This window comes from Herpailurus yagouaroundi, unplaced genomic scaffold (assembly GCF_014898765.1).
Source record: "Herpailurus yagouaroundi ecotype Mexico unplaced genomic scaffold, PumYag 140, whole genome shotgun sequence".
In the NCBI taxonomy this organism is placed as follows: Eukaryota; Metazoa; Chordata; class Mammalia; order Carnivora; family Felidae; genus Herpailurus; species Herpailurus yagouaroundi.
Window position 1 is genome coordinate 24550524 of NW_024412395.1, and position 26916 is coordinate 24577439.

A 26916-nucleotide genomic window follows, 5' to 3' on the forward strand; every position below is an offset into this window, starting at 1 on the left:
TTTACCATACTTGCTTTATCATTGAATATACAAACAACATATAAAATATATTTTTTCTAAAATTATGTAATAAGAAATGCTTCACAAATGTCATCCTTATGCAGTAGTCAGGGTAATCTCGGTATTGTTCCATATTTAGTATATGTGCAGCTAAAATGTACACTAAGCATTTTTAATTTTACCCAAATCTAGCTACCATTATATTTTCCAAATATCACATCTACACGAATTAACCAAAAGAGGCACTGTACATATGATAAATGTCAATATTTCTTTTGTTTTTTTTTTCCAGTAGCAGTATTAAAATGCTTATCAAACAATACAAGATAGACATTAACTAAGTGAAACAGACACAGTTGATATATGACCAACATGGTCATGTAGGTCTTCATTTAGCTCCTTCACTTTTTGTAAAATCTGTTTTTGTTGGGGGCTTTCATTGTTTATTTGATGCCTCATATTAGTGAACTACAGTTAATGATATATATGGTAAATTACTACCACTGTAGAAACACTAACTTATTTGATTCATATAATAATCTTTGATAGAAAAATAATACATGTTTTTAAAAATGGAGGTTTTCAGGGATTAAAACGTATTTTCCATTCAGTTAATAAGGAGCAATGCTGGGATTAAAATCTAGGTCTGTTGGATTCTAGAGCACATTTTTCTAACTATGATGTAACGACTTAAAACTACCAGGTTTTAGATGATTCTTATTTTAGAAAAAAAAGCTAAAATATAACTATCTAAAATAATGTACAATGGTTTTAGGACAACAAGCTGTTTAAAGATAAGTGATGGAAATCGTGGTGTATGGTAGGAAGTCTAAAGCAGAAACCTAAAATGAAACATGACAAAGAATATTATAACATAGTTTATCTATAGAGCCAAGTAATATGGCATACTTTCATTTGGGTGGGCTAGTCTATGTGTCAACAATTGCCACTAAAAATAAATGTCTGATTCAGCATCCTATTTTACCAGAAGTTATCTGACAGCTTGTATCTATTATAAATGATGTGCATTAAAACAAGATTGCTTTCCATCTGCTAGAAAGTGAGGCACTGCTTTCTATTATAACTGTGTTTAGAAAGAAAATGAGTCAGTTACCTAGAGTAGTGAAGTGCACTGTGTAAGACAGTGAACTATTAAACAATCATATTCAATCACTATTGAAATTTAAAATCCTGAACTACCAAATTATAGACAGATTTTTGCAGTTCAGTTTGTCAAAACAGAAAAGGACATGAGAGAAAAGAATTACAATAAATAACTGTAATAATAACAATGATCGTGTTTGTTAGCAACTTTTATCCGTAAAGTCTTCATTTAGTAGAGTTGTTTCTGCTTAAATGTATTACTAATCAGGAACACTACAGCAAGATTTTCTGGGTTCAAAACCTGACTTCATTAATTAGTAACTATGTGGCATGTAGCAAGTGCTTTTCTATTGCTGCTTCAGTCTCCTGATCTGTATAATGGGTATAATAAATAATGCAGATCTCACAGGCTCTTGTGAAGACCAAATAAATGATACAATAGCTTATAAAATAGTATGATATAGTAAGTGCATGACAGATAGAGTAAATTAGTAATCATAACAGACATAGTGCTCACTGGCATTTTGATATAAATACCCTTAGTAGTACAAAGTTGGTTGGGAAAGATGGGGCATATATAGGTAAATAATAGGAAAAAAAAAAAAACTTCTGATTAGTAATTTATCTTGACATTTCTGTGTTTCCCCACTCATTTAAAATCAATGGAGTTTTTCCAAAACTACACCAAGGGCTTCTATTGCACAGTTTTTCAGGATAGCCACAAATAATCGAAGTAAGTGTTTTAGCACAATTGCACTATTATTAATCCTGCATTATAAGGTATAGTAGCCTCCAGGAACAGACCTTATAAGAACAATAGCAATAGAATTATAGTTGTTATGTATTAAAGAAGAAATTGTCCTAAGGACAAAAGTTTGAGATGTCATCACTTGATGTATCAAAATTGATAACAGGAAGCAACAAGTTCAACATCAACCATGTTCAAATGTGGAAGTGAAGACAGGATTTGCACACAGACTGGCACTGAGAAAGATACCACTCCCTCTCACTTCTCTCACCCCAGTATAATCAAAATCTAAACAGACAAAAACTGTTGTTTACCTAAGTTATTAACATTATATCCATGTTGGAATTTCGTTCCCCATTATACAAACTCTTAATTATAGAGTACCTATATATTTTTTGGGAATATGTTTACATACTCCTATTCCTATCAAACGGTATATAGCAAAACCTATTCCGTGGTATGGATTTCAATCTTTTTTTCTAAAATTGTGCTATCTTTAATAAAGTCCCATTTTTTTATGAAGAGATATGAGGACCAAATAAACCCCACCATCCTGACATGGTAGATATGATAATAAGGCATAAGTCATTTCTGAATTAAAAAAAGCTGCCTTTTGGGGGGGCAATTAAGCCACCATCCCTAAAAAATGACACCTGAGGAAGGATTTCTCATGCATGGGTGAGTCAGCTAGTCCTTAGTTATAACCAAAATGTGACTCTCCTTACTCTTTCTCTAATAACCCCTCCTCATGTGACTTCTTCCTTATTGTTTATTTGCCAGCTAGTCTCACACTGAGCTTTAACTGTGTGGAGAAAGCACAGTTAACGGATCCATTGGCCCTCTCAATTTCTAAAGCTATTTCCTTCTCAAACTGTGACTTGAATGGTGAGAAAAGTGCAGGGGAACTGCTTTCCACTCCACAAGAAATGTTAGTATTTACCTACGTCCTCTTTCTCTGCTCATACAAGCTCTTTTATGTTTAAAATCAAGAGTAAATACTCCTTTCAAATGCCAGCATGTTAACAATGGCTGACTATACATGGGGAAATCGAGCCCATCATTATAATCAGGGTAAAAGATGCAGGGGAAAATCTGTCCTTGTAAGTTATACATTTAGGAAAACCATTGAACCACTCTTTAATTGTGGCCCTGTGGCTTTACAAGATTAATGCTTTCTAAAGGTGCTTCTTTCCTATTTAGGGAGTAATCCTGGCAAGTAGACTTGGGCTCATCCAGAATTCATAGCCTAGTGGTATACAGAGAGCACAGAAAACTTTTTTGGAATTTGACTGAATCTAAGTGAAAATGTGGACGTCCTAGATTTCAACACTATTGAAGAAAAGATACAATTATTCTGAAATGAGTCACCTATTTCCTGATTGATTCACAATTATAGTCCTATAATCACTCAGTTTCTTTTTTCTTCCTTTTCCAAAAAGTAAATAGGTTTTATTTTTAGAGCAGTAGGTTTATAGAAAATTGAGCAGCTATAGAGCTTCCATACATCCCCTTTCTTCCTAATGCAAGGTTTCTCCTATTATTAATATCTTGCATTACTGTGTTATCCTTGTTACAATTAATGAAACAATATTACTGCGTTGCTATTAACTAAAGTCCATAGTTTACATTACGGTTCACTCTTTGTGTTGTACAGTTAATTATTTGGGTTTGGCCAATACATAATGACATGTATTCACATTGCAGTATCATATGGAAGAGTTTCACTGCCCTAAAAATTATATTTATTCCATCTGTTCATCCCCCCCTCCACCCAATCCCCTCCCCCAAACTCTGGCAACTGCTGATCTTTCTGCTTTCTCTGTATTTTTTCTTTTTCAGAATGCCATACAGTTACTTCCTTTAAAATTTTAGAACAAATTCTGTGTGTCATTTCTACTCATCTTCATGGAACTAACAGATGTACAAACTTATAGGTGACCATGTTAAGGTATAAAATTACCACCCTGCATATTCCCAAGTGTCATTTTCCTCAGGGCTGAGTACCTAGTCATGTGCATGAATGGTAGTATACCACAAACCCCCACATACCTCATCTTAACCCCCATTCTCCCAGCTTAAAGCTGACTCATGGGTGTAGTGTAGTGGATTAAGAGTGCACATTGCTTCAGTGTGAACCCTGATTGCAACACTTAGTGGGTTTTTGACTATGGGCAAGTAATTTACCTTCCCAAAGCTTCATATGTAAAAGAATATAGAGGTATCAAGTACTTCACAAGGTAACTCTGTAGATTAAATGAAAAAAAAAAAAAATAAAAAAAAAATAAATTGAAAAGTGTAGAGGGAGTGCTGAGGACAACGACTGGCCACAGAAAACAGTCAGTAGCGCTGTTGATATTAATCTCTTTCTTTCTCTGTCTCTCAAAAAAATGGGCCCTATCAGAACTGCAACTTCACTTTCTGATGTAGCACAAAGCACAAAGAAAATAAGATAAATAATGCAAAACTAGTTAATTGACTTTACTTCTCCTTATGTAAAAGAGTTTAGTCTCTAGGTAAATGATGATAGAGTGACTTGAAGTTCTGGGGTACTTGAGACCATCTGTGAGAACATGCTCACTTCTGATGGAGGTAAAATCACCTCCATTTTTGCACAGATGGCCTCACTATATGAATTCTATGTGATGTAGTCACCATCTATCCAAGCAAGACAAAGGGGCAGAAAAGGACACTCTATAAAGTGTTGCATAATCATTTGTCTCAGGTAGTTTATATATGGCTCTACATTACGAACATTAAGAATATTATTATGAAAAATATATAATGTAAAGATCTTTCCAATGCACATCTTTAATAAAGCTACCTCCCAGAAAAATGTCATAGCTCTGATATAAGTTTTGAAAAACACTATTAATTACAGGTGTTTTTGGAAGAGATTTTGATCCTTTCAATTTACTTACAATATTCTAGGCTAAAGTAAATATTCTTATTTCATTTGGGAAAAATGGGATTTTGGTTTTAATTACAATTAATCATATGTTAGCTGTTAATCCTATAGATTACAAAACAAAGAAGTTTTATGAGCTATTCAGTATTATTCATCTTAATATAATTAATTTTAATAAAATAATTTAAAATTGCCTTTTAAATATTTTAGTTTATGTATTTATTTTGAGAGAGAGAGTGAGCATGAGTAGGTGAGGGGCAGAGAGAGGGAGACAGAATCCCAAGCAGGCTCCATGCTGTCAGCATGGAGCCGTATGTGAAGCTTGAATTCACAAACCGTGAGATCATGATCTGAAATAAAACCAAGAGTTGGACACTTAACTGGACCAAACCACCCAGATGCCCCTAAAATTATTTTTTAATCATGCAATATTAAGTTGTCTGATAAGTGGAATCTGAAATATGAAACAAGTCTACAAAAAATAAAAGTAAATAAAAATAAGGCATAGCTTAAAAAATATTTTCTTTACTAAGCAACCTCAAATGTATATGTTATTAGTCTGCTTATCTTACCCAGGTACTTGTCTTTAAAAAATAGAAACATACACAGATCCAAAGAGTAAGAGCATTTAAGGAAGGCAGAGTTTCCAGCAGCTAGTTCTATTTCTCACTAGAAATTTCCTTATCTTCAATCATCTAAACCTATGTTTGTCTTATTTACTGGGAAGCAACTATAGATCCCAAATGTATCTTTCTCTGTGGAATAAATTAGGGCTTTCTCTGTAAATTTAGCATGATTCAGCACCAAAAAAAACATGCTTGGTAGTGACAGTTTGAGCAATTGCCTTGTTAAAGCATCACAGGTATTATCGATGCAGTTTTCACTGTCATGGTTGTAGTCATCATCATCATCATCATCACCTCCATTACCATCCTTATCTACTGCTTGCAGGGTTTTGATAAAGAACCTCAAAGTATCCATCATGAAGAACATGATTTGCTCTCAAGTACCGTAATTCGCATTCTACAGCAAATATTCTCATGGCAGTGAATCAATACATCTCTCTCTCCCATTCTCAGTGAAATTATGTTTTGCTTCTTCTAGTTCTTTTCCTAACAGAAACTTGATTATGTTCAGAGAACCATCATTCCCAATGACCTTCCCAACCATGCTCCCTCACCACTACCAAATTTTCAACTGACTGGGGGAAATTGAATACACTTCCAGATCTTGGGGTGGACTCCAATTAATACAAATCCCAACAGTACATGGTATTTCCCCAGCAACTGAGACTGCTCCAGGTGTGAGAAAGCAACCTTATTTAGCCCCTTCAAACTGAAATAATGGATTTATAGTCCATAGTAAGGGGTCAGGTTTCTTACTTTTTCTTGCTGCATGAGAATAGTACACAATTTTCCTCAGTTGGTAGTGGCAACAAACTTATGACCAAGGGGGAAAAGGCTGTAGCTGTGGATGGGAGAGCAGGTATATAGAAGGGATGTGGCTCCTTCAAGATGTCAATGAGGCATCAGTTCAACCAAGCCTACATCCAACCAAGCTTGCTCTTCTCTGGCCTTCCTCTAAGTTAGAAAATGAATTAACTTATCATTTAAGCCAGTTAGAGTTAGGGGGTTTTTAGTGTCTAAGGTATTATTCAACACACCAACCATTATTACACTATATTTACACTGTTTCAACTATTTTCTCTTTCTTTTCTACTTCTAGTGTTATGCCCACCAATAATCCATTATGTCTTCCACTCTCAGATTGAATTTCTGCAAACGTTACATTTATTCAAAGCATGTTCTAAAACAAACAAGCAAATCTATGGACTGGTACTAGTAGTGAGATCTTAAGAAGTACAAACAAAAGAATAATTATCATTCGAATGTCTGAAAAGAGTAGGAAATAGAGTTGGGAGTATTCATGGTGTTTCCAGCCTTTCCAAAAAAGAGGATATTTAGGTTCTAGGAATTAGGCACCAGTTATTAGGAGAAATTGCCCCAATCTGAAAATGCCTATTATTTCATTTACTGGTCAGAGCACAATGTACTTGTGTCTCTGATTAAAAGTTTCTCTGATTAAAAGTTATTTGGATTTGTGAATGATGCAAGAGGTGATACAAACCTAATAATGAAAGTGACTCATTCAAAGTAAAATGATAAACCTGAATTCTAAGCACTCAGGAGATTATAAAAAAATTGGAAAAATATGAATCTACTCAATTTAAAATACATTTTAGAAACTAGGGCTTTCACATGTTATCCTCTACTACGTTAATTTTTTATTACCCAAAAAGAAAAAAAATAATAAAATCAGATGGTGGTCATAGTGGCAGAAGCACTCATCTGTCACCAGAAGCTCATAGCTCACACCCCTTCCTTTCCAAAATGTGGAATGGCTGACAACTTCCCAGTTAGAAACCATATTTTCTAGCCCTCTTGTCATCAGATGTGACCAAGTGACTAGATGTCACTAACTGGAATGTAACTGAAATAATGATGGTCATTACTGAGCTGGAATTAGGAAAAAGAAAAAAGACAGACATGTCATTCCTCTCTCTGGTCAAAAATCAGAGGATTCTCAGACCCTAAAGGATGTAGGAACCACAAGATGGAAGGAACCTCCATCTTTGAATCATCACAAGGATAAAAGCTGCTTGATAGTTCAGAATGCATACATTGGACTTGACCTTGAGCAATAAAACAGAAAACAAATTAACAAAATTTCTACTGTGCTATCCACTGAAATTTACACAGTGAGTATTATCATAACAAATTCAAAAGTTGGTAGCACAGGGGCGACTGGGTGGCTCAGTCGGTTGGGCGTCCGACTTCAGCTCCAGTCACGATCTTGCGGTCCGTGAGCTTGAGCCCGACGTCGGGCTCTGGGCTGATGGCTCAGAGCCTGGAGCCTGCTTCCGATTCTGTGTCTCCCTCTCTCTCTGCCCCTCCCCCGTTCATGCTCTGTCTCCGTCTCAAAAAAATAAATAAACGTTAAAAAAATTAAAAAAAAAAAAGTTGGTAGCACAAGTACAAAACTACCTTAATAAAAATTTAAAATACATTAAATATAATAAGATTGTAAATTACTACATTGAAGGGGTGCCTGGTGGCTCAGTCAGTTAAGCATCCAATTCTTGATTTTGGCTCATGTCATGATTTTATGGTTCATGAGATTGAGTCCCCCATCAGGCTCTCTCTCCCTCTCGGTCTGCCCCTCCCCCCCAATAAATAAATAAACATTTAAAAATGAATAACATTGTCAGATAACCATGGGTCGCCTGGGTGGCTCAGTCAGTTGAGTGTCCTACTTCAGCTCAGGTCATGATCTCATGGCTAGTAAGTTTAAGCCCTGAGTCAGGCTCTGTGCTGACAACTCGGAGCCTAGAGCCTGTTTCAGGTTTTGTGTCTCCCTCTCTCTCTCTGACCCTCTTCTCTCTCAAAAATAAACATTATTTTTTTTTTCTTTAATGCATAACATTGGCCTCATGGTTAAGGCAGCAGCATCAGGGTAACTAATGTTCAGGACTGAAAATATTAAAGGTTAAAAATACTTGATGAAAAATGTCATTTGCAGTATCTTGATAAATATATTGGAAGAAAAAACAAGTGTTTTTTGAGCCTATGTATTTAAGGGAAGAAGTTTAAAAGTCTAATATTAGTAATTGTGTTAGTTACTACATGCCTTTGTTGGCAAGATATTATGGGGAAAAATGAGTATAGGTAAGAATTGGCTGACTGACAACAAAAACTGAAAGGTAATAGACCAAGTCCAAAATTGAGGTCTTCCAGCTTTGGAGATCCAGTTGTTTCTAGGATGTGAATACTAAGAAAAATTGCTGGAATTACTTTGAACAACAAAAGCCAATTAACTTCTCAACTGAATAGAAGAGTTCACCTTTAGATAAAGGTGTTTGCTTCCCACTGGCGTGTTGTTTTCAGGCTTTGAAGTGACCACAAACATGTTGAAAGAGAAAACTAAGAGAGTGAGGTGCAAAGAAATAATTTGGGTTTGATAATTATTTGTAGAGTATAACTTTGAGTGAGGATATTGGTATATAGAAGTAATGGGAAGCAAAGAAATCAAAATTCTACTAATTTTCAAGGGAATTTATAACTTCAAAAGCCATGAGCCTATCTTACAAAATTCTTTGTTTCTTCAAACCTTAAAACAACTTGAAAGGAACAAGAAACAGTCTGTGAAATATATAGAGTCCACAGGGGGAGGATGCCCCATTGCCAACTTCAGATGTAGTATTTAGCACAACAGACTAGAAAGAGTCTCCCTGGGGAAACACAGGTAAAGAACAATGAACAAGGGGAGATGTTACAGAGAAAGAAGTACCATCTAGACAGGGAATTTCTAAACTACCAGGACAGAGGGTCTTTCCTTTACTTTCCTGGTAGGATTTCATTATTTCTCTATGCCAATGACTACTGTGTGCCTCCAATCTTCTATTTTCTAGATGATGATTCTTGTTTTTATTATTCTATCACTGTTCCACTGATTTATATAGAGTACGGAGAGGACAGTCGGGACAGATATCTTGTCTTTTGGTTCATAATTTGCTGTATACAAGGAAGTACAAAAGGACGTGATGGAGAGTACTGCACATCACCTGGAGGTCCTCCACTTTGAACTCATGTAGTATATTCTATGAGAAGAAGGGCATATATAGATATTTGGTAGCCAGAAGAGAAGACTGGGACAGAAAAGGCAAAATGTTTATTCAAAATGCATATTCCCATTTCCATAGTATGGTGATGTCATGGGCAAGAAACTGCCTGATGCTACATTTCCCTGATCCCCTTGCATCCAACTTGTCTACAGATATTCAACATTTTCCCCCTTCTACTAGTTGCGAACAGGCCGTATGAGATTCTATAGCCACAAAATGGAAGGAACCCTTATCTCAGAATAACCACAAGGAGGAAGATACCTACCAACCTCTAACACACTCATCAGATTCATACGGGTATGAAATATAATTTTATTGTGTGATGTCATCATTTTGGTTTATAAAAGTGACTACCATTATCCTAATACAGTTGTTATGAGATTACTGTATTGATATTCCTTCAAACTTCAGTGTATATCCTGTGAAAATTACATTGGTCTTATGCAGTCATTTCAATTAATAAATAAAATTATATACACTTGAAATATCTTTCTCAAATCGAGTTCATAATAATAAATCATTTAAAAAATAAAACAATATCTTTGTTTTCACTTAAAAAATGAGAAATCTTAGCAATTCAGAGATTTTTAAATCACTGGAGAATTCCAAACACTTTAGACACATTCCACATTAAGTTCATGGGATGAATCAATTATTTAGCTATACCTTCAAATTAATGAGACTCCCAAATATAAATTCAATATGAGACTTAGACTGAAACCCTCCAGAAAGTAGGACTATTTTCTTTTTATACGTTGCTTTTTAATCTCATTTTATGCCACACTAAACCAGATATAGAATGTAATTATAGAGATTTACTAATAGTTTGGTTGCTGATAATGTTACTATAACCTATATTCAATCATTATGAAGAACAATGACAAAAATCATTTGTTTTGCTTTTCTCAAAAAACATTAAATTAGTTTAAGATGATATAGAGGCACATTTTATGAGCAGTTGTTTATCAAAACACAAGTTTTTTATTCCATGTTTTTTCCAGTGTTACTGAGAAATTATTGGCATATATGTTTGTAAAAGTTTAAATCATGCAGCATGATAGTTTGATTTACATATAGTATAATGGATTCAGCTTACATCTACCTATCTTCTCATATAGATACAATAACAACAACAAAAAAAAAGAAATAAAAGGAAAAATATTTCTCCTTGTGATGAGAACTCACAGGATTTAATCCCCTAATAATTTTCCTATGTATCATACAGCAGTGTTAGCTATTCTCACCATGCTGTACATTACATCCCCAGTACTTATTAATAACTGGAAGTTTGTATCTTTTCTCCCATCTTCCAACTTTTGCCACTGGTAATCACAAATCTGATCTCCTTTTCTGAGAGTCTGGTTTTTTTTGTTTTTTTTGTTTGTTTGTTTGTTTGTTTTTTTTTTTTTTGCTTTTTGTTTACATGTCACATATAAATGAGTTCATATAGTACCTGTCTTTCTTGGTCTGACTTATTTCACTTAGCATAATGCCTTCAAAGTCTTTCTATATTGTCAAAAATGATGGGGTTTCCTCATTTTTTTCTTTAGTGGTTGAAAAATATTACAGTGTGTGTGTGTGTGTGTGTGTGTGTACACATGTGAGCACATGCATGCATGTGTGTATCACAAATTCTTTGTATAAAAATGCAATGATACATTGATAGACACTTAGTATCTTTCTATGTCATGGCTCTTCTAAATAATGTTGTTATGAACATGGAGGTGCAGGTATCTTTTTGAGTTAGTGTTTTTGTTTTCTTTGGATATATTCTTGGAAATGGAATTACTGTATCATATGGTAATTATATTTTTAATTTTTAGTATCTTCCATACTGTCTTCCATCATGGCTGTATCAATTTACATTCCCTGTATCCAATTTATATGCACAAGGGTTCCCTTTACTCCACATCTATACCAGCATTATTTCTTGTCTTTTTGATGATGGCCATTTAACAGGCATAAGGTGATCCCTCATTGTGCTATTAATTTGCATTTTCCTAAAAACTAATAATACTAAGCATCTTTTCATGTACCTGTTGGCCTTCATATATCTTCTTTGGAAAGTGTCTATTTGTATCTTTAGCCCATTTTTTAATGGGGTTGATGTCTTTTTTTTTTTTTTTTTTTTTTTTTTTTTTTTTATTTGCTACTGGGTTGTATGAGTTCTTTATATACTTTGGAAATTAATCTCTTATTGGGTACATAGTTTGCAAATTTTTTTCCCATCCCAGACGTTGCCTTTTAACTTTGTTGATTTTTTTTTTTTTTTTTTTTTTTTTTTTTGGTGTTCAGAAGCTTTTTATTTTGATATAGTCCCACTGGTTGGTTTGTTAATCTATTTATTTGTTTAGTTGCCTGTGCTTTAGATGTCACTTTCGAAAATTAATTAATTAATTACCAGCACCCATGTCAAAGAGTTTTATTCCTGTTTTGTTCTAGGAGTTTCATGGGTTCATGTCTTATATTTAAATCTTCGACCCATTACAAGTTAATTTTTGTGAGTGGTAGAAGATATAAGGCTAGTTTCCTTCTTTTACATGTGAATATTCAATTATCTCAGCACAATGTACAAAGAGATTGTCTTTTTTCCATTGAGTATTTTGGCTCTGGAGTCAAATATTAGTTGACCAAATATGTTTGGGTTTATTTCTGGGCTTTCAATTCTTTTCCACTCACTGGACTATTTGTATATTTTAATGTCAGTACCATACTATTTTGATGACTATAGATTTATTTTTTTATATTTAAAAAAATTAATGTTTATTCATTATTTTTGAGAGAGAGAGAGCGAGCAAGAGAGCGCATATGCAAGCAGGGGAGGGGCAGAGAGAGGAAGACACAGAATTTGAAGCAGGCTCCAGGCTCTGAGCTGTCAGCACAGAGCCGGACGCAGGGCTTTAACTCACGGATCATTTGATCATGACCTGAGCTGAAGTAAGGTGCTTAACAGACTGAGAGCCAACCGGGTGCCCCGACTACAGATTTGTAGTATATCTCGTAATCAGGCAGTGCGCTGCCTCCCGCATAAACAATTTTTACAAGAGATTACAGAGACAATTACCTCAGTAAAACTGACAGAAGACCAGCTACCCTCAACATTTGACTTTTTCATTTTCATGATTAAAAAAAAATATTGAGTAAACACTATTTGACACTATAAAACATCCAACTTGACCCTAAAGCCAAGCCAATTTCTCCCTAGTCAAACCACTGTGAATCTGGCTCAAGGGAAAATATCAATTTTCGATCAATACCCTTCAAGGCTCAGCAGTCAAGCAGAACAAAATATAACCCAGCATAAAAGCTGACTTTTTTTTTTACTTCTGATTCTTTTTTTTAGTTGAATATGATTATATGGCCTACAATAAAATCCTGAATTTATGTTATATATGAAAGAGTGGTAACTTAAAAGGCGAATGGTGTCAAGTATGTATTTTATTGTTTTTAATTTTTGTCTTTTCCCTTGTGGTGTTTACAAACCAACATTTTCTGTTTTGTTTTGTTTTTTGAAAATAATATTTGTGCCTAACCCACTATTTATCTCATAAACTTCAAATAAATTACTGCTTAGAATTTGTTGTTTAGAATGTGTGTTTTTTTGTGAACTATAATAACTATATCTTTTGGTTGTAATATTTGATATTTAATGCATAATTCTGTTATACTCAAAGCTCCATAAGAAAATATATCCTACCATTATCTTTCATGCCCTTATTATAACTGAGTGAAATAGGAAATCTGTCCATATATTTTCAAAAGCAATACCATTTGCTCATATCTACTTCTTGTTTTCATACAATTCTATGTAAGAAACAATTAGAAATAATTTTACATTAATTGGAAATATAAAATTATTCTTGTCTAAAAATGGCATAGATTCTTCCAGTGTGCAAACTATTCTATGGCAGAGAATACAAAACTTTCATGCCACTTGAGAATTGCTTTATAAATGAAACAATAATGTATTTAATGCTACCCCAGTAGCATTAGGCTTAGAATATCCACATATTGCAAAACCATTGAAGAATCTGAATAGAATAAGCTCCCATCAGTTTCTTAAAGTATATCTTTAAAGATAAAAATAGGAACACTAGGAGAGAACTCCCAGAGAACTCCCAACCCAATCTCTTCTTTGTATCATATAAAACATTACTGGAGGGGCACCTGGGTGGCTCAGTCAGTAGAGCGTCCAACTTCGGCTCAGGTCATGATCTCATGGTTGGTGAGTTCAAGCCCCGCATCAGGCTCTGTGCTGACAGCTCAGAGCCTGGAGCCTGCCTCGGATTCTGTGTCTCCCTCTGTCTCTCTGCTCCTCCCCCACTCACGCTCGCTCTCTCGCTCTCTCTCTCTCTCTCTGTCAAAAATAAATAAACATTAAAATTTTTTTAAATAAAAAATAAAATATTACTGGAAAGAAATGTCATTTGCCTTGAAAAGAGATAAGAAAAATACTCCTTGAAATGAGTTTGAATGGCCTTGGCTCAAAGGAAATGGGAGGGTTCTCCTAGAAAAGGGACTAAAGAATTGGAATAAAGTATTTGTCCATATTCCAAACAAGTTAAGGTCAGTACAAAGAGACCCCCTCAGTGCCTGGGAAAAGAAATTCAAAGAACTGCACGTAAGAGAGAACTGTTATATGACAGGGGATGTAGTAGATAATGTTGGTTCTTAGTCCATTTATTTTTCCATCTTTGCTTGGCCCTAATTTCACTCTTTCACATATCAATGGTGAAAAAAAAAAAAGTGGCTTTTGTCCCATTCAGGAAGGCATCTACCCCGTTTCTGCCTAAGAAGACATGAACATCTAAGGAAAAAAAAACAAAACAAAAACAAAAAAATGTTTTTTCTTCTTTTGAGTGGAGTACCATGTTTCTACACAAGATCCCTAGAACTTCATCTTATGATGGCAAGAGAATTAAGCTAAAAACCATACACTAACCATAATATCACAATGAGGTAAATGGACCCAGATCCTGAATGGTATTGTTGAGCCACTAAAATAATCAACTCAGAGACTATCCTATATTTAGATTTAAAAGTGAAATAATAAATTCCTTCATAATTGTGCTTTTTTTCCTATTCCTTTATTTGAGTGGACAGCATTTATCAGAGTGATAACTCAAAGAAATCTCTTTTATAGAGAGTGGGTGCAAGATTGGGAAGATACTAAATATAATTACTAGAAACAGAACTATGAAGTCAGTAATTTGGGTGTAAGTTTAACAAACATTTAAAACATATAGAGTAAAAAGAGAGAGAAAGAACAGCAAAGAGGGCAAATAGAAACGTAAAATGTTTTGCATTATTCTGAGTTACTATTATGAATAATGTGAGCTAAGAACACAGTGAAAGTTGAGTCAATTTGGGTTAAGTTTCCAGTAAAAGGTGTAATGAACATAAACCACTCCAAATTACTTTTCCGTATTCCCAGGGTAATCACGATATAAATTGTATTGGAAGGAGACAGTGATTAAAGGCAATGCCATACGTGAACCTCCACTTACAGAAAGGTTTGGAGAGTAATTTGGAGAGTTTGACCCTAGACAAAATGAATTAATGAGAATAATTTGAGTCATACACAAAACAGCTAATATGCATTTATACCCCTGAGTGAGTCTTTGAACAACTAGCTTCACTTAAAATAATTCAGACCAGGAAACATGAACTTGCATTTCCATGTTGTCTTGCCTAATCACATCAGCAACTCCTGAAAGGAACTTTGGATTGAAAAGTGGCTATGATAAACTCTCCTGAAAAACCTTGTAAAATGGCCAATTTAGACAAATGCCTATTGTTCAGATAATTCTCTATGAATCTAAATGTTATCTAAGAGTGTTGGAGTCACTCCGAAAAGGTAGTAGTGATGCAAATAGGAAATCAGCATATAGATATTTAGACTATGAACAGATAAAAAATTAAAATACAGCTAATATAATGGATATTCACTTGAATTTGTTGCTAAGATAAGAAAACACATTAAGAAACTTTAAATTCAAGAGTGAGCACTTGGGTGGCTCGGTCAGTTAAGCATGTGACTCTTGGTTTTGGCTCACGTCATGATCTCATGGTTCGTGGTTTTGAGCTCTGTGTTGGCCTCTGTACTGAGAGCATGTAGCCTGCTTGGGAGTGTCTGTCTGTCTGTCTGTCTGTCTGTCTGTCTCTCTCTCTCTCCCTTCCCTGCTTGCTCACACTCTCCTCAAAATAAATAATCATTAAAAAAAAAGAAGAAAGAAACTTTAAGTTCAGGATCTCCAAAAGGAATTTTAAAGCAAGTCGAAACATAAACTCAATAGAATGATTATTGAAGGTATTGAATTACCTCCATTCTCTGAATTTACTTCTAATAAAGAGAAATATGCAAAAAGATTCTCAGGGAGACTAAGTTCATATCATTTTAAAGAAACATTTTTGTGGGTATGTGTAGAGGGTAGTTCTTCCTCAAAAAAATTAGGACTCACAATTTGCAACCTATCAAAATGTGAATATAAATTTCAGAATATTAGGGGCACTTACGAATTGCAGAAGAGTATATGACTCATCCACATTGATTCTTCCATGAGGACAATAAGAGCACAGAGTGGCATGTTTTTTAGGTGCTTTCTAATTTTCAAACCCATAGCAACTTCTGAACCATCTGAATCCCCAAACTAATAGATAGTGGTTAGTTGTGGGAGTACAATCTACAGATTTAATTTATCCACAGTGCAGTATGAGGGGATTAACAGCCAAAGGTCTGCAACAATTCTACTTATGTCCGATACAAAAGTGACTAGTGAGTGCACGCTCTAATTTGGAACTTAGGCTGGCTCTGGGAGCCACCTGACAGAATTGAAAAACCTGATATCTACCCCAAGGATTCCCTTGTTACAAAAGCCCTTTCATGGTCATAGGGAAACCTACCTTATTTGCTGGCTTCCCACATTCATACAGAATTCTAAATTCTTAGATTAGAATTTCATAAGCCCATCCTATTCCCTGATCTATCTCTAACTTTGATTCTATCTCTAATGTCTCATCTATGATTGGTTTTGCCAGCAGTGGGGATCCAGGTAGGTGATGGGAAAAAGTGTATTAAATATTCAAATACTGTGAATCACTTCTGTGTGTACTCAACTTTGAGACTTTCTCCTCCTAGCAGTTGGCCTGCTCTCATAGAGAACAAAGACGATATACTTTTTATTCATTTCACTCATGAGGTCATGGATTCACACATAAATCCTACATATCACTCTGCCGTTCATTCTCTACAAGTCAGAAGTCCATCCTACATAGAAAAATGGTATACTCAGGAAATATTCAATTCCTGCTTTTTCTCATGACTAAGGAGATTTCTCCTGTCCTTCAGGTTATCCATCTCATATAACTCTACTATGTTTGGGTTTCATACACAGTACCACACATCCCCGCAAATAGATTTTTTCCCAAATTCTCAATTCCAATGTCATTACCATCACTAGAAGTGAGAGTTAAAAGTATAGCCAAGTAAAAGATTTCTTTTTCAATGCAGCTTTGAAAGAAGTAAGGCAAATCTCCCTCCATTTCTACTGCTATTAAGGTCAAGCTCTAAAAATCAGATTTGACTTTTAATGTATTCCAATGATTTCAGAAGTTACAAGAGAATGAGCCAAAGATAATCACTCAGTCCATACACTTAGGAAAAGGTAGGAGAAATTTCACTGGTGGCACATATCCCCTTTGGTAGGTCATGCACAGTTGTTCCAGCTTTGCCTATTCAAATTACGCTGGAGCAGGCCCAGAAGTAAAAGTTAAAGGGAAAAACCTACTGTTCCTTTCCTAGATAGCATTGTATTAATCCTAGCCAAATTTTTGTTAATAAGAGAAAAGTAGAATATATTTGAAAGTGTTATACTCCAAACAGGCTTATATTTATAAAAGAGCAGAGCTCTGCTTTCTCTGATTTCTGCAATTCATGATTGAAAAACTGCTTGAGACACAGAGCAAACTCAAACGAAAAATTCCAAAGAACCAATTGTGATAAATGATACATGACAAAATTACATTTAAACAGTTACTAGGCCCCAAGGAATCCTGCAGAGAATAAGTGCAAACAATATGGGGGTTTTCTATTCCTAATTCCTTTGACAAAAGTAACAAAATATGGTTCTTTCATGTAATGACAGAGAGAAACAGGAAGCTTGAGAATATAAACTACGTTGCTGTTCTGAAAGAGAGATGGTACTCACATGTATTATATTCGAGATTGACAGTTTTATTTAAAAAGGGTCTCTGGATCTTAGTTTTTAAAAATGGAGGAAGATAAGATGGTAGAATGAGGGGAGAAAGACAGTAGCTTCACCTCTTAACATTTTTGATAAATAAGACTGTCTAAAGGCTAGTTTGAAATTCAGTTAGCAAATCCAGGGAAAAACATGCAAGCAAATATATTTCTAGACAGAATTCCAAAATAATTCCGAAAGAATGTTGTTACCACATTTGTAAATTTCCAATTCTTTCTTACTACCCTTATCCAACAACCCAAACAAATCAGTTTAAATACAACTTCTTTTACTAATGTCTTTTGAAGCATCACTGCAGTCAGATTGAGTCAAGTCACCATCTGCTGCAAATACAAATAGAGCTACATTCAAGAATTATATTACACAGCCTTCCTAGCAAAGTTCTTACGTGCAAGCTGTTCTTGTCAAAATCGGAACCATTGTGATGATGCATCTTAATATTCAATCAGACTTTAAGTAAAGAGTGACAAAAGTCCACATATGGATGACAGCTGTTTCTTCAGTAAATATTTTCCCATTTATTGAATGGAGGCTTATGGCAGTTTAGGAAACATTCCATCAGACATTTCAGCCTGAACTGCTTGGGGACGATTAAACCAGTAACAAGATAAAATTTCAGTTTTCAAATCTTTGCTACAACTTACATCTGAAAAAAACAACAGTTCCTCCGATTAAAATTATACACTATGTCAGTAATGTGAGAGTATCCTTGCCCAGTACGCACTGGTGAAAAAACTGAATTTATAGTACTCTATACAGTTTTTGCCCCTCCCACTCAACAATACCATAGCATTTGTAGAACTGAAGCATAATTTCTATATTGATTTTCTGATCATGTGAACAAAGTTGATGGGAATTTAAACATTTATGACTATATTTGACAAATTGTGAAATATTTAAAAAGATTAATGAGCCTATTAGATAAAAGAAGGTCAGATAAGACATACTTTTAACCAACAAAGTGGCTTGCAAAATTAGAAAATCAAAAAAACCAGTGAAGATGAATTCTGATAAAGAATTCAGTAACTCCGTAATTATATAGTATTTACATATCAGTAGTTGGAGGGGAAAGAAAAAGATGGTTTCAACTAACAAAGATGACTTTAATGTTTTAGTAGTACCCGTGAACATGCATCGTACACCTTTTATAAACACCAAATGTGTCGAACGTAAGTTTGCTAATAGCACATCTTTCAAGTGGTGTTTCTGAAGCTTGCTGACTACAAGGTCTACTGCTAAGGGAACTTAAAGTTCTCCTCTCTTTAACCTAAAACTATCCTGAGGCTCTTGTCTGGTGACCCCAAAGCAATTGTGAAGAGGGCTGTTTGTATCTCAGGTTAGGCCAGCAATATAAATGTGTTAAGGAACTGGTATTACCCAGCTTCTGCATGGTAAATTATAGCCCTTCTTTTCTCCTTGCAATGCAGTTGTTAATATCAACATTTAAAAATACTTTGAGCCTGCAATCTTATATTCCACAGCTCCTGTCAGAGACCGATCTATTACACAATTTTTGGATGCATTATTTATTTTAATGGAAACTATTTCATATCAAACATTATAAAACAGAACTTCTTACCCCGCTATTGGATCTACGGCTATTGACTTAGGATTGTGAAGCTCCAGGTCAATCAGGGTGACACACACAGACCCGTTGTAAGTACAAACAAAGATCCGGTCACTGACATGGTCCACAAAATAGAGATTCCTGGTAAGCCAGTCAATCGCTATTTGTTGCACATCTGAAAAACACACATTAAAAACAAAATCATTGTGTTACACGTGCAAATTTAGTATCATAAGCCAAAGACTATGTAAGTCTGCCCAAACCATCAGAGAAAGCATTTCAAAAGTATAGATGGTTTCATGATTTAAAAAAAACAAAAAACAAAAAAAAAAAACACAAAAAACAAAAAACCAACAACATCAAAAAACAAAAAAACAAAACTACACAGATAATTAATTTCTTGCTAGGTCAAAATAGGTGATTTAATTATTCTATAAAGTAATGACTACCTTTTGATACCTTTCTTCTTGCTCTTTAAGGACTAAGAATGATCTAGACAAATGGACAAATGATTTCTAAATCCGAAAATGTAAGTATTTACAATAAAATTTTCTCCCAGTTTTCTTATTTATACTCAATAGTTCACTCAACCCAACGTGAAAATTGGTTCAATGACACAGCTAAACTCTTCAGTAGTAAGAGGAGTAAACTTTTTATGAATCTAAGGTAAATTTATATTTTTAGATCCTCTTCCATTAAAAAAAAGGAGGTGGAAAAATAGATCTGTAAAATCTCTTTGTTTACAAACAATACTCAAAACTTGGAAATTAAGCCAAAGGAGTGGTGATGTTTTTCAGTGGCATGCATATGCATTATAAAACAGGCCTGCTCAAATATTAATTTTCCACAGAAGTGTTATTCAATAGTACTTTCTGTGAAGACGGAAATATTCTACATCCATGCTGTCCAATAAAGTAGCCATTAGCCAAATGTGTCCGGTGACCACTTAAAATGTGGCTAGTGTGACAGGGAAACTAAATCTGTGTTGTACTTCATTTTAATTCACTCAAATTTAAATTTAAAATTTTAGGTAGGTAGTTAGTGGCTACAAGGGATAGAGCAGCTCTAGGAGAATGTGTCTGTGTTTGACTTGAATATTTTCCATTTGATCAGACCGTTTTACTGTGAAATTTCATGTTAATTTGTGAATAATTATCTTGTAGAAAAGATAACTTCAAAGGTTATGGTTGTACTGCCCTGTGAGGCATTAACCATTTTTATACTTACCGACAAATTTTATTTATACATTATTTTTCCTTAAAATGCTTGTAATTATCCAATTCCACTAATGCTCTTAGATCAGCACTACTGTGCTGGTTACCTCAATAATTCCATAAATAAGTTTCTGGTTTATATTTATTCTTGAATTTCATGACAGTCATGTTTTTATCTATTAGAAATTATACTTTGACACCTTCTTGTTCAAACTTACTATGGATCTCTGATTCATTGACAAAGCAGAGTTTCCTTCTGCAATCTGAACCTAAACATTCTTCTTGCTCTGTGCTTCAAAATACTTCCTTAGTAACATGCTGTTTCAGTGAATGATACCCTTTCAACAAAAAGACTAATATAGATGCGTGTGTCATTATTGTCACTCGTAATGGTATATTGTCAAAGCAAGGTACGGAAAGTAGCAACTTTGTGGAATTTCTATCATGCTTTACAAGGACAAGCAGAAAGCAGATATTGCAATTCATTGGACACACATTTTCAAGCTATCGATTACAGTTTCATTCCTGAATTGCACAGTCTTTATGGAAATATAACCATTTAAATTTCCACAAACTACATGAAGCTTTCTCAACCAGTTCAGCAGTGAGGATTTTTAAAAAGCTGAAATATTTCTGTCTCCAGAAATCTGGAAATGTATGCTTTGTTTGTTTTTATTCTTTTTACATTATTATATCAACTAGAGAACAGAACCCACTGTTTCAAATGCCATTTTAAATACCTGCGGTTCAGATAAAGTATGTATCAGAGTCCATTCAACTGTGTAGTTGATGTAGTCTATGCAAGTGAAATTTCGGACAAAAGAGCTGTTTGACAGCATTCACACCTTTTTTTCAAGTCTGTATCATTACAGAAATATCCTCTGCTACTGAAACAATAGGTATTGTTAACAACCATCCAAGTTTGAGGCAACAAGGTCTCAGGAAAGAACCTAATAATTAGCCAAACACTCAGTTATTGTGGGAATTGGCTTTGTTTCCTTTTCTTATATTTGAAGTTTCTGTCTAGTTTTAATGTAATCTTTTATTAAGATTGGAGGAAATTAGACAAAAAGTTCAAGTAAGCAAGCTGACAGATATAAAGGTACATAAATAAGTAAATCTGGCCAGAATTATTTACACATTTCAGAAGATAGGTAAATCTTCTAGACAATGGATTCAGTATTTCATCTTCATTTTGCTGAAATACAACCAAGATCATAGGAAGTTGCTGAAGACAATTATAATCATTTTATTACATATTAAAAAAATCATAAATATTTACTTCAGGGCTTTATTACTGTACCAGAACAAAAATTTAAATATATTCCTATTATATTTTCTAGTCCTATCCTCCATTGCCCCAGAATGTGACTGCATTTGGAGCTAAAGTTTTCAAAGGGATGATTAAATCAATGCCATTAAGGTGAGCCCTAATCTAACCTTACCCTATACTTATAAAAAGAGGTTACGACATACAAAGAGAGATACCAAGGATCCCTACACAGAGAAGAGAGGCTATTTGTAAGCCACTGAGAGGCCTCAGAGAAATCCAAACCTGTTGAATCCTTGATCTGGAACCTCTAATCTTCAGAATTGTGAGAAAATGAATTACTATTCTTTAAGCCAGATAGCCTGTGGCATTTTGTTGTGGTACTCTAGCAGAAGGACACATTTACTCCAGTATTGTTTAATAGAGTAGTCCATGCCACAAAATTATTGAGAAAAAAAGTCAAAATCCTGTTAAAAAAATATAAAGGAATGTCTATATGTGCCTTCAATGTCACACTGAACCATTGTCTAATAGGCACCTTCAATAACTAGTTAATTTTCCTAAGTAATATACCTTTGTTTAACTTATAGCTTTATACTGATTCAGTCCAAAAATCTATGAATTTAGATATTAATTTATACATTGATTATAATTTTTTTTTGTCTAATAGAGATGCAAATGATTTCCATCACGTAGTAAAGATACCCCTTTTTATTGCTATATGACATTAAGTGGTTTTATATCTAACTTTACAATTTTAAATTAGCATGTTTTTATTTCAGTGATTATAATTCTACAGTCTCTTCTGTGCTCCTCTGAACTGGATTTACCATCCTGGTTCTCTCATTAGTGAGATAAATGACTCCAACATAATTAATATATGAATACTATAGTGAATACTATATATCATATGAGTCATGTTTTTAACTTTTTAAAAGTTACACGTTGACAAAATTTACCTCTTGATTTCTTTTTCAAATTATTTGCTATATAGTCTTCAACTAGCCAGAAATAGAAAAGGGAAATGTCCACAAGAATGAGAAAAATAACATAAATAGGCAAAACTTTTTGGAAGGAACTATGACTAAACTAGAAGATAGCCTGAAGTTATACATTTATATAAAAAGGCGGGCTTGATTTCAGCTGATTGTTATGACATAGAAATGCTTCATTATTTCAAAGGGGCCAAAAATATAGTCTATTGCTGCCTATAAGAAAGACTCACTTCAGATCCAAAGACACACAAGGACGGAGAGTGAAGGGATAGGAAAAGATATTCCATGCAAATAGAAAGGATAGAAAGCTGAGGTAGCAATGTTTATATCAGACCAACTAGATTCTAAAACAAATGTTGCAACAAGAAACAAAGAAGGGCATTACATAATGATAAAGGGAAAATTCAACAAGAAGATGTAACACTTGTAAATATTAACTCATCCAACATAGGAACATTTAAATATATAAAGCAAATATTAACAGATACAAAGGGAATAACTTATAGAAATACAATAATAGTAGGGAACTTTAATAGTCTACTTGCATCACTGGATGTCCAGACAGCAAATTAATGAGAAAACAATATCCTGAATTAGACCAGGTAAACTTACCAGAATTCTCCATCCTAACACAGCAGAATACACATCTTTCTCAAGTATTCATGGAATGTTTTATAGGATAAATCACATGTTTTGCTACAAAATAAATCTCAATAAATTTAAGAAGACTGAAATCATATCAAGTATCTTTTCTGACCTTAACAGTATATAATTAGAAATCAATTAAAGAAGAAAATAAAAAAGAAAACCAAAAAGCAAAGAACAAAATAAACATATGGAGATGAACAGCAAGCCACTAGACAATCAATGTGTCAATGAAGAAATAAAAAAAAGTAAAATAAAAAAATACCTGAGAAAAATGAAAATGGAAACACAGTTTTTCAAAATCCCTGGGATACAGTAAAAGCAGTTCTAAGAAGGAATTGTATAGAGATACAGGCCCACTTCAATAAATAAGAAAAATCTTAAAAAACAAACAAAACCTTTTAACCTTATACCTAAAGGATATATAAAAAAAAATCCAAAATCAGAAGGAGGGAAATAATAAAGATTAGAGCAGAAGTAAATAACTAGAAATCAAAACAAAACAAAACTCAGACAAACAAACAAACAACAATGTAACAGATCACTAAAACCAGGAGCTGATAGTTCTTTGAAAAGATCACCCAAGAAACAGTGGTGCCTGGGTGGTGTGGTTGGTTAAGCATCTGACTTTGTCTCAGGTTATGATCTCACAGTTTGTGAGTTCAAGCCCCACATCAAGCTCTGTGCTGACAGCTCAGAGCCTGAAGTCTGCTTTGGATTCTGTGTCTTCCTCTTTCTCTGCCTCTCCCTTGCTCATGCTCTGTATCTCTCTCTCTCTCTCTCTCTCTCTCTCTCTCTCTGTCTCTGTCTCTGTCTCTCTCTCCCTCAAAATAAATAAATAAACAAACAAACATTTAAAAAAAATACTTTTAAAAAGAATGAAATCTTTCCATTTGCAACAACATGGATGGAGGTAAAGTATATTATGCTAAGCAAAATAAGTCAGTCAGAGAAGGACAAATACCATATGATTTCACTCATATGTAGAATTTAAGAATCAAAACAGATGAACATATGGAAAGGGAATAAAAGACAGAGGGAAGCAAACTATAAAAGACTCTTAATAGGGAGGCTGGGTGGCTCAGTGGGTTGAACATCTGACTCCCACTCAGGTCAGGATCTCATGGCTCATGAGTTCAGGCCTAGCATCAGGCTCTGTGCTGACAGCCCAGAGCCTGGAGCCTCCTTCGGATTCTGTGTCTCCCTCTCTGTCTGCCCCTCCCCCAATCACACTCTGTTTCTGTCTCTCTAAAAATAAATATTAAAAAAAAATTGTAAAAAAGGCTCTTAATGACAGAGAACAAACAGGGTTGATGGAGGGACATAGGTGGGGGATGGGCTAAATGGGTGATGGGAATTAAGGATGGCACTTGTTATGATGAGCACTGGGTGTTCTATGTAAGTAATTGATTACTAAAATCTACTCTTGAAACCAATATTACACTATATGTTAACTAACTCGAATTTAAATGAAAACATTTGAAAAGACATCACTGAAAATGATAAACCTTTAGCCAGACAACTCTACCTATTCTTTTCAAAGTATTCCAAAAAGTAGAAGAGGAAGGGAAATTTCCAAATTCATTCTGTGAGGCCAGTATTACCCTGATACCAAAACCAGATAAAGACACCAATAAAATAGAGGACTATAGGCCAATATTTCTGATGATCCTACATGCAAAAATCCTCAACAAAATATTGGCAAACCCAATCCAACATTACATTAAAATAATTATTCCCTGTAATCGAGAGGGATTTATTTCTGTAAGAGTGGTTCAATATTTGCAAATCACTCAAAGTGACACATCAAATCAACAAGAGAAAATATAAAAAAAATCATATAACCATGTAAATTAAAGCAGAAAAAGCATTTGACAAAGTGTATCCATTCATGGTAAAACCCTCAGTAAAGTAGGTTTAGAAGGAACATATCTCAACACAACAGAGGTCATATATGAAAATCCCATACCTATTATCATACTCAATGGAGAAAAACTGAAAGCGTTCCCCCTATCATCAGGAACAAAACAAGGGTGTCCATTCTCACCAGTTTTATTCAATGTAATGTGGTAACTCCTAACCACAGCAATCAGATAACAAAAAGAAACAAAAGCCATCCAAATTATTAAGGAAAAAATAAAACATTCGCCATTTGCAGGCAAGAAGATACTATATATATATATGTGTGTGTGTGTGTGTGTGTGTGTGTGTGTGTGTGTATGTATATATATATAAATCCTGAAGACTCCACCAAAAAAAAAAAAAAAAAGAACTGATAAATGAATTCAGTAAGGTTGTGGGATACAAAATCAATCTACAGAAATCTATTGCATTTCTGTACACTAAAGAAGCAGCAGAAAGAGAATTTAAGAAAACAACCCATTTACAAATACACCAAAAATGATTAAAAAAAAAAAAAACCTATGAATAAACTTAACCAAAGCGGTAAAATACCTATACTCTGAAAACTATAAAACATTTATGAAAGAGGGGTGCCTGGGTGACTCACTTGATTAAGCAACTGACTCTTCATTTTGGCTCAGTTCATGGTCACAGGGTCATGGGATCAAGCACCATGTTTGGCTCCATGCTGAGCATGGAATCTTCTTGGGATTCTCTCTCTCTCTCTCTGCCCCTTTCCTCCACTCATGCCCTCCCTCTCCCTCCTTCTCTCTCTCTCTCTCTCCCCCTCACTGTCTCTAAAATAAACAAAAATTTAAAAAAAAATTTAAAAAATTGATGAAAGAAATCGAAGACAAAACCAAGAAATGGAAAGACTTCCCATGCTCATGGATTGAAAGAACAAATATCGTTAAAATGTCTATACTACTCAAAATGATTTACACATTTAATCAATTCCCTATCAAAACACCAACAGCATTTTTCACAGAACTATAATTACTAATCCTAAAATTTGTATGGAAGCACAAAAGACCCCAAACGCCCAAAGCAATCTTGAAAGTGAAGAACGAAGTTGGAGTTATCACAATCCCAGATTCCAAGTTATACTATAAAGCTATAGTAATCAAAACAATATGGCACTGGCACAAAAACAGACATACAGATCAGTGGAACAGAACACAGAGCCCAGAAATAAGCCTGTGATATATGCTCACTTAATCTTCCACAAAGGAGGCAAGGACAGACAATGGGATAAAGTCTCTTCAACAAATAGTGTTAAGAAAGTGGACAGCTACATGCAAAAGAATGAAACTGGATCACTTTCTTAATCATACACAAAAATAAACTCAAAATGGATTAAGGATCAAAATATAAGACCCAAAAGCATAAAAATCTTACAAGAGAGCACAGGCAGTAATTTCTTTGATATTGGCTATAGCAACATTTTTCTAGATATGTCTTCTGAAGTGAGGGAAACAAAAGGATAAATAAACTATTGGCACTATATCAAAATAAAAAGCTTCTGAACAATGAAGGAAACAATACTAAAAATAAAACTAAATAATATTAATACTCCCTGCTGAAGGGGAGAACATATTTTCAAATGACGTAACTGATAATTAGT

General features: G+C 34.3%; 1 protein-coding gene and 1 non-coding gene across 5 annotated transcripts in view; both read right to left on the minus strand.

Annotated features, from left to right (window-relative positions):
* The window catches only part of LRP1B (LDL receptor related protein 1B), a 1898953-nt gene that overhangs the window by 926661 nt on the left and 945376 nt on the right, over window positions 1–26916 (minus strand). For all 4 annotated transcript variants that reach the window (XM_040474969.1, XM_040474970.1, XM_040474968.1 and 1 more), the window contains exon 7: window positions 19279–19441. In XM_040474969.1, coding sequence (XP_040330903.1) covers window positions 19279–19441 — 163 coding nt within the window. The remainder of the gene's footprint in view (window positions 1–19278; window positions 19442–26916) is intronic.
* LOC121031161 (U6 spliceosomal RNA) lies at window positions 59–163 on the minus strand. Its single transcript, XR_005790587.1, has one exon. It is a non-coding gene; the product is annotated as a U6 spliceosomal RNA (small nuclear RNA).